General features: G+C 43.3%; 1 protein-coding gene across 2 annotated transcripts; it reads left to right on the top strand.

Moving 5' to 3' along the window:
• The first annotated feature begins 1765 nt into the window (after nt 1-1765).
• Nucleotides 1766-7146, top strand: LOC123046497 (uncharacterized). Of its 2 annotated transcripts, none has more exons than XM_044469885.1 (7): nt 1766-2263; nt 3626-3676; nt 4380-4554; nt 4855-5021; nt 5439-5754; nt 6455-6621; nt 6732-7146. In XM_044469885.1, exons 1-7 carry the CDS (start codon nt 2011-2013, stop codon nt 6875-6877), a joined length of 1275 nt encoding a protein of 424 aa, XP_044325820.1. In that variant the 5' UTR covers nt 1766-2010; the 3' UTR covers nt 6878-7146. The 2 variants fall into 2 exon arrangements, with proteins under 2 accessions (XP_044325820.1, XP_044325824.1); XM_044469889.1 differs by lacking the exon at nt 1766-2263 and adding an exon at nt 2900-3137.
• Nucleotides 7147-9225: the final 2079 nt, after the last annotated feature.

Here is a 9225-nt window from a genome sequence, read left to right on the forward strand (position 1 = left end):
TTCCGCTATTGGTTATTGACCGGAGACGTGTCTCGGTCATGTCTACATAGTTCTTGAATCCGTAGGGTCCGCACGCTTAACGCTACGATGACGGTTATATTATGAGTTTATGTGTTTTGATGTACCGAAGGAGTTCGGAGTCCCGGATGAGATCGGGGACATGACGAGGAGTCTCAAAATGGTCGAGATGTAAAGATCGATATATTGGACGACTATATTCGGACATCAGAAAGGTTCCGAGTGATTCGGGTATTTTCGGGAGTACCGGGGAGTTACGGGAATTCGTATTGGGCCTTAATGGGCCATACGGGAAAGGAGAGAAAGGCCTCAAAGGGTGGCCGCACTCCTCCCCATGGGCTGGTCCGAATTGGAATAGGGAGGGGGCGGCCCCTTCCTTCCTTCTCCTTTTCCCTTTCCTTTTCCTTCTCTCCTACTCCTACTATTTGGAAGAGATCCTAGTTCTACTAGGAAAGGGGGAATCCTACTCCCGGTGGGAGTAGGACTCCCCTAGGGCGCGCCATAGAGAGGGCCAGTCCCTCCGCTCCACCACTCCTTTATATACGTGGCCAGGGGGCACCCCATAGACACAACAATTGATCTCTTAGCTGTGTGCGGTGCCCCCTCCACCATAATCCACCTCGATCATATCGTAGCGGTGCTTAGGCGAAGCCCTGCGTCAGTAGAACATCATCATTGTCACCACGCCGTCGTGTTGACGGAACTCTCCCTCAACACTCGGCTGGATCGGAGTTCGAGGGACGTCATCGAATTGAACGTGTGCAGAACTCGGAGGTGCCGTGCGTTCGGTACTTGATCGGTCGGATCGTGAAGACGTACGACTACATCAACCGTGTTGTGCTAGCGCTTCCGCTTTCGGTCTACGAGGGTACGTGGACAACACTCTCCCTTCTCGTTGCTATGCATCACCATGATCTTGTGTGTGCATAGAGAAATTTTTTAAATTACTACGTTTCCCAACAATGCCTTCAGCAAAGCCTCTGAGCTGGAAGGCCAATTAAATCCCGAGCACGCAAAGCCTAATAAGTCGAAACAAACAACCCAAGAAAAACAGCGCGTAAAACATCCACTATACAAGTAAGATAAAAAAGAAATGTATAAAAATTGATAAGTTATAGATATGCCTAGTGGAGAAAAATCAGGGAAAGATGTGCCTTGTATGAGTTGCAGTACTGGGTGGATGATGAATCGGCAAATCTTACATTCTTAAGAAGTTGATCCCCACTACTATCAATTTTCTCAACATGCAGCTCGTCCACATCATCATCTAGCCACGTCAGCAATCTTGGTCATGTATGCATGCAATCTGTATGTAGATGTGAGACGCAATGCAACCTTCCACCCAGCGTAACCCAGCCATGCGACATGCAGCATTCCATCAGGTATTAATTGCCTCTTTAGACGGGTATTTAGTTGGGCGGAGGAACTGACTATTACCTCTCCCTCCGGCCTGTCTATCTTCTCCATAATCTAGCCGGGTATTTAGTTGGGCGGAGAAACTGACGATTACATCTTCCTCCTCTTTGTCTTCTTCATAATTGCCTTATATCAGCCTTGCCGGTACAATTTTCTGCTCATATTTTCTTCTGCACCTTCCTCAATGAATCATATTCTCCAATATAAAGCAAGCATGACTTGCCGAATCCACCCGCACCAATCAGTAGCGGTAGCGGTCGATAAGATCACAGGGCAGCCGCTCACTTGCCTGGTCACCAGGGGATATCCCGTCGATCACCCACCAGGTGATCTGCGCCTCTGTTAGATCCGAGGACGCCGACACAGTCCATCGCCTGATACTCAGCATTCGACTCCGCCGGGTCGCTCGCCACCATCCAACTTGGGGACGTTGTCCCTTGCCAGCCACCGCCGAGGCATCCTATTCTAGCATGTTGCTCGCTACTGTGTTAAGTTGATGGACGCCCGGGAGTCTGCGTTGTGGACTTGTAGTACGTCGCAGCGGGGGCAGCACACTCAGTCTTCCACCTTCTTCTCATGTGCTCACCACCATCCACTGACATCTCGATCCCGACGCCTTCCGCGTGGTTGCCAAGCAACACGGTGCATCGCATCATGGTCAGTGATGAGGCGCCCGACGCCAAGGCTTCCAAATCCAGCGCAACCCTCGCTGCCGTGTTGATGGGCGCCGAGGAGTCCGTGTTGTACGTCGCAGTAGAGGCCGGAGCGCGTGGAGTAGTCTGCCTCTACCCAAACATCGTCCGCGTGAACGCCAAGAAAGGGCACATAGGTGAGCTCCTCTTTTCAACGCATTATTCCCACTGTATTCCTGATTCTACTTGGCCCCACTGCATTTTCCTCAGTTAGATTCATCAGTTTGAAAATACAAGGATAACATTTGATTAGTTCGGTGTTTTGGGCTTTACAGTTTGATTGGTTGGACTACACTTATGCCAGGATATGTGGATTCACAAGAGATGTGGCTGTCCAATTATTCAATGGCAACAATGGTCGATTTTGGTACTAATCAAAAGGAAATTAAAAAACATTGTGCATATGATGTGATTAAGACCCCTAATATTCTCTGGATTTTTTTGTAGTTTGCATAACTAATAAATTACAACAATGCAATGGGTCACTTTTCTGAATTATTCTTTTTTACAAAGTGTACATTATTCATTTAGTACTTCATGAAAGTCAAGGCATTCAGGATGACAGGAGCTATTCCAACTCTTAGGCGTTTCAATTTGTTCAAATCATTATGCCAGTGTTGTGTGTTATAAAACAAAAATTCATTGAATTTAAATAAAATTCATCATAAAAGTAATTCCAATCATTATCATCTTCACGACAACAAAATTCCGCAGCAAAATTCATCATAAAAGTAATTCCAATCATTATCATCTTCACGACAACAAAATTCCGCAGCAGCGCGTGGGGTGTCATCTAGTTGTCTTCAGTGATCCCGCCCACCAACGGAAATACGCCGATGGCTGTCAAAAAAACGAAGAAGCAGAGGGGTAATAAGAGAAAATAAAAGAGAGATGGGGAGGAAAACGGAGCGACCGACGGGCGGACAGAGAGGAGAGGACTGGTGACTGGAGAGCGTGGAGAGGCAAACCCCCTCCGGGACCCCGACGAACGCCGACGAACGCCATTGTGAGGTACTCTCGGTCCGCCCCCAAAATCCAGGTCTCTCTCTTCCTCCACTTCCTCATGGGAGCTGCAAATCCCGTCTCTTTGCCGCGGATCGCGCGCTTGCCATCCTACTGTTCTTCACCTTTTCTTCTGTAGTCGAGGGTTTTTCAGACGTCCAGTTCTTCCTTTTCACGAAACAGGGGTTTCAGTGTTTTGCGCTGCAAGTTCTTGGCTTCCTTTCGTGATCGATCGAGGGGCAAAGCGCGTAGCCGTAGCTTTTAATCGACCTGCTCGTGGAGTGTGATTTTCACTTCCAGTTCTCTCCTTTATTTATTTCGCGGGTAATGATTTTTCTACGGCGTGGTAGTAATTATTTTGGACCCAGATTGGCTCTACCTCTGAAGATTCTGATAATTACCTTCTTTGTCTACCGTGGTTCTTAGTACTAGTATTTTATATGCTGATGATCTGCTACCTTTCCCTGAGATATGGTATGAATTAATCTCATTTGCAGAGGAGAGAAGAAGAGGAAGGAGCAGATCCATGGGCAACTGCAGGAGTTCATGTATGTATGCCTGGTCAACCGTGATGTTTGGATTGTGTCTTTTATAAACCAAAATTTGGATGCAATTTGCAGCCCTAATTCCTTGGCAAAAGTCAAGGTATAAGAACATGAGATCCTAGCTCTGAATTGAGGAAGCACTTGCCCTCACCATCATGTTGATATATTAGTAAGATGGCTATTTTTTGTAGAATTTAGTATTCTTTAAAAGTATTCTATATAAAAAATATTCTGTACAAAAATGAAAGGATAATAATAAAATTCCAAAAAAGGAGAACTAATTAAAAATATTTGATTTTTACTTTCCCATCCTCATGGCCTTCTATCTTTCTAATCTAATTTGAGGTAGTTGATCTTGATGTCTTATTGATTAGAAGCAATAAAAAGTATCTTCTGCCTTGTTCTACCCTTGATTGGTGACATGAATAACTATTCTGATTGACCAGGGATCACTTATCACAAATAATTGCATTCAAGAGTTTGATTCATATAATCGGAACATAAATACTCCCTCCGTCCCACAATATAAGATGTTTTTGCAAACTTATATTATGGGACAGAGGGAGTAAACTTATATGTTGTTGGCCATTTGCGGTGGTCGATATTTTATCCTGCTTATTTGGAACTGCAACATGCACATGAATATTGCATGTTCTCTCTTTCTTTGTTGTGTAACTTTGAGTTACTGCACTTGTGCAAATATCAGCCCGTGCACTCTTAGGGAAGACCCATGTTGTTCCGGATTCAGAATGGGGGATTCAGGACTTCGGAAAGACCCATGTTCCAGTTTTTGAATGGAGGATTCAGGACTTCTCGTCACTGCTTAAGACTGGAGCTAAGAGCACAATATCTGGTGCTTTTCACTGCTCTGGGTATAACTGGTATGCACCATAATTGTAAAAGGAACCTGCAAAATTCATGTATTAGATGTAAATACCATCTGGTTTGTTTTGTAGAAAAACTAATTATATGTTATCCATATACACATTAATTTAGTATGCCATCTACTCACCAATGATGTTTTGATTGATGTAATCAAATTAGCAATCACAATCTTATAAACAATCAGTCAGATGCTAAAGCTTGATACGGTGCATGAAGTCAAGAAATTAGACTTCACTCCTACTTCAGTTGTGAAATCTAGACTGAGTTTGGTTTCCTCCCATAATTTCATTTACCAGGTTCCTACAAGTGATTCCAATGCATAAAGAAGCTGGTGCTGGAACTCCATATGTTGCTCTTCGTCTTATGCCATCCCAATTGAGCTTGGTGCCAGGTCACACGGTTCACGCGGTGTTTGAGTTGTCAATATACAACCATACAAAAGGAATGTACTGTGGATGCAAAGGTAGTCTCATGGATGTGTTTTTTCAAGCACACCCATCCTATTGCAGCTAGGAATCCATACTTTGTGCATCATAAGTTTGAGATATAAATACCATGATTCCATCATTACAAGTCAATATCTGTAATTTGGTATACAATCAAATATTACTTTTCCCATGAAGAAGTTGCTTTGTATTTTCTTTGCTGTCGAGTTTGTCTGATTCGGACTACATACACATGTTCTCATTAAATTTGATAATCATTATTTGTATGTAATTCACTATCTTGATATCTTCTTGCTTTCTGAACTGGGGTGAAGTTTGGTTATTTATATTTATACACTTATTTTAATGTGGTTTGGTCATATATTATTTGGTATATTTGCACTTTACGTACAAGTTCTTTGTTCTCTAATCTTTCAATCTTTACCTAAAAGCAGCTACCTACAACTTTGATTTCAAGAATACCTACTCGAAGGAGCATTGCTTGATTCCTCTTCAGGAGCTACTGAAATCATCTGCTTTTCTAGTGGATGATAGCTGTGTCTTTGCTGTGGAGATATTGAAGATTGATGTCTCTTCTCCTGAAAAGAAGGCTGTTGTGATTCAGAAGAAGGCTACCATAGTTCAGAACCTCTTTGTCCAGAATAAGGGATTCGTCAAAGGAACATACACTTGGACCATGAACAATTTCCCTGAATTGGATTTGAAGCACTTCGTCCGTTCTCCTACATTTGAAGTTGGCGGACAAAAATGGTATACATCTGTTACAGTTAAACGGTTACATCACAAATGATTTATACAAATAGTTTGCATGTGTTATCCAACATTTAGCTTATATGTATCCTTTAACCATACCTAGTCAGCTTACTAGCTTAATAGTCGACAGAAACTTCTTGCTGAATGTTTTATGCCAACGGACATTAGTGATAGCCAGATTTTTGTGCAAGGCAAGGTCCTGCAGATATTCCAGGTTCTCTAAGCATGCAACCAAAGAACTGTACTTCTAGTATTTACAGATATGCGGTAGCACATTCCAATTTCAATAGAAAAGTGGTTTTGTAATAATGGTGTACCGAAAATTTAGGAACAAATTTGAAACATTATAGTACTAAAATCTGTGTTAGCCTATAAAATTTCATGGTCATATGCTATGCTGTTTAGGATTATTTTTTTCCAGAAATTTTATCGTCATGTATATATTTGGTACCACTGGTTCTTGTATATGTCACATACCAGCAATTATTTTCTCAAATTCTTTTGGGTAACATTGTATTATCTTCTATTGTAGTCATGGTTTTCTCAGATAATTGTAATGCCACAAAGTTGTGTCCAAAGTTAATGGCCGGCTAGACCCATGCTCAGCTACAACTTTCGATTTCAATATTAACCACATTCTTGAAATACATTTTCCAGGGTACCAATTTGAAGTGTCACTTCCCATTTTTGTCAACAGGTACATCGGCATGTATCCACGTGGTGACAAGTACAGCACTGATTGCCTCAGCTTGTACTTACACCTGGATGCCTCGGATGAGCACCAACTCGAGTCCAAGAAGGTGGCTGTAATGACTCTGTCCATCCTGGACCAAACGAATGGAAAACACTTCACTAGAACTTCAGGTTCAACTCTCCTTAGCAAGTATCAGTGCTACTGATATGTGCGATTCAAGCAGCTAGTGTCTGTAACCTGATCATGATTGCAGTTGATCTTACTTTTGTGGTGATCGCAGGTCTCTGGGTATGTGGACAAGGATGGGGATGGCCTAACTTCCTTGGACTCAAGAAACTCAAGGACCCGTCGGGAGGCTATGTTGTAGGATCGAGCTGCGTTGTGAAGGCAGATCTCACTATCGTTGGTTCATCCAATGATGGCTAGATCTTTACCTCATAGCCTGATGGAGAGATAACGCCCTTTCATCCTACTAAGTAGACTTATATATGAGATAATGATGTGGTAGCAGTACTAAAAACTTGTGGGATGATTAGTAGTAATGAGCCGGATTTGAGAAGTGAGATGATTCACGCATATATTTCTAGGTATATGTTTCGATCGGAAATATGTTACTGCTAGTACTTCTGTATGCATGGATGATGCAACAATGTTAGTCAGCTTGTCTCGCTAAATGGATGGTGTATTCAGCTGAACCATGTTATCACTCACTCTATGCATCATGTCCCCAGTTGATGAATCAGGGTTACACGTAGAGTAAAATGCACTACAAGTACTTGAACTTGCGCCGCGAGCTCAGTTTGGTCACCGTACTTCAAAATACGGTCATTACGGTCACTTTGTATGATTGGATGTGATTATACGGTCACTGTTCACTGTACTGAGCCGGTATGCCGCCGTTTTGACCAGTCCACGGGCGCCACATAGGCGTGTGGGGGATTACTTATTTGAACAACACATTTAGGGGGGGTTATGTGTAAAAATGCAGTCAGCTCACAATCCCTAGCTCAGTTCCCCTGTTATCCAAAATCCCTAGTTTTGTTCCCCTCGCAGCGCTCGTCGCCGCCGCCGCCCACCGCTCGCCGTCGCCATCGCCCAGCGCTTGCCGCCGCCCACCGCTCGCCGTCACCGTCGACCACCGCTCGCCGCCGCCCATTGCCTTCGTCCTCGTCGCCCGCCATGTCCAGCAGCAGTTCTGCCCGATCTGGACGTCGCGGGAGGACAGTGGTGGTGCCGCTCATCTCATGCCCTCGCTGCGGCTGCCTAGTGAGGTTCTACGTGTCCAACACGGAGGAGCATGACGGATGGGTGTTCTACAGATGTGTGAAGGTAAGCATCCCTTGACCTGGTTGACTTGATTTCACTTGTTCAAATTTTCTGATTTTTCTTGATTTTGAGTTTGTAGCAAGGATGCGTTTTCTGGCATTGGGAGAGGGAATACGTGGCCTACCTTGTAGATCATCGTTTTCTTGCTGGGCATGAAGTTGTTGATGCAATTGGAGCAACAGAAGATAGGAGGGAACATCTTGAGAGAGAAAGAGAAGAAAGAAGAAGGGTTGCAGAGAGAAATGCAAGTCAGAGGATAGGTATGCAGATGTAGGAACAGCCTGGAGCTAGCATGAACATCACCAGGGCAGAAGCTCGTGCACTTCTTAATTTAGGTGTGCAGATGATGTTACTGTTGAAACTGCTACTTGGTGGTGTATTGGTGCTTGTTGTGCTATGTGTCATGCTGCTGATGAAGAAATGAAGCTGGTAGCTCTGATGAAGAAGTGTGGTAGCTTCAAGTAGACCTAGTGGTAGTAGTAGTTGATGAAGAAGTGAAATGTCAGTATGATGGTTGTAGCAGTTGATGTATGAACTGGTAGCTCTGATGTATGAACCTTTTGTACGATGGTTTGTCTCTGAAGTTCAATAAATTGTTGATGGAATGACTCTGTTGTATGAACTAAAATCACTGTCAATTTTAGTATTATGATCCAACTGCATATCAACACAAAATGATCATGTAAACTGTTGCTGAACAAAATAATCCAAGTAAATGCAAGCACAAGTATGATAGCAAACATGATCATTGGTTCCTGACATGTATATATAACAAATAGCTAACACATAAGTACAAAAGATCATTGGTTTTTAAGATGGCCAAAAGATCATAGGTTCCTGACATAACTTAACTTCAAAGAAAGCAAAATGACTAGTTTCTGAAGATGGCCAAAAGGACTAGTTCTTGAAGATAGCCAACATGATTCATATTTTACATAAGATGGCCAAAAGGACTAGTTGTTTAACATTCTCTAGCACTAGTCCCTGAAGATGTCAAACATGCTTCCATTCTTCTCAAGCCCTGAGCTATGGTGCTCCTTTTGAACTGTTCTGTTTCCCAGTTTTTTCTTTGCAGCAGCAACTGCTTTATCTGCCATCTTCTTTGCAGCAGCTGCTTGCCTGGCTTGTTTTTTTTTGCATTAGCTGCTTGTCTCTCTGCCATCTTCTTGGCAGCAGCAGCCTCTTTCTGGGCTAACTTCTCAGCAGCTAGTTTCTCCTTTTTCTCTGCAGCAATTTGCCTGTGTGTCTCTTGGATAATTTGCCTTGTCTCTGCAGCTGCCTGCTTTAGGATGGCCTGAACTTCTCTTTTTTGACCAGCTGCCTCCTTCTTCCTTGTTGCATCTTGTGCTTTCTTCTCTGCTACCTCATGCCTCTTCCTGGCAGCTTCTTTTGCTTTCTTCATTTCTGCTTCCCTTCTAGCTGCTAGAACAGCTTGCTTCTTGTCCTCC

This window comes from Triticum aestivum, chromosome 1A (assembly GCF_018294505.1).
Source record: "Triticum aestivum cultivar Chinese Spring chromosome 1A, IWGSC CS RefSeq v2.1, whole genome shotgun sequence".
In the NCBI taxonomy this organism is placed as follows: Eukaryota; Viridiplantae; Streptophyta; class Magnoliopsida; order Poales; family Poaceae; genus Triticum; species Triticum aestivum.

Bases quoted from the DNA above. Each gene is read 5' to 3' on its own strand.
- LOC123046497 (XM_044469885.1), top strand. From the start codon at position 2,011: ATGTGCTCACCACCATCCACTGACATCTCGATCCCGACGCCTTCCGCG. The intron at 3,677-4,379 runs GTATGTATGCCT...TGCAAATATCAG, and splicing joins GGGCAACTGCAGGAGTTCAT to CCCGTGCACTCTTAGGGAAG. The intron at 6,622-6,731 runs GTTCAACTCTCC...TGGTGATCGCAG, and splicing joins ACACTTCACTAGAACTTCAG to GTCTCTGGGTATGTGGACAA.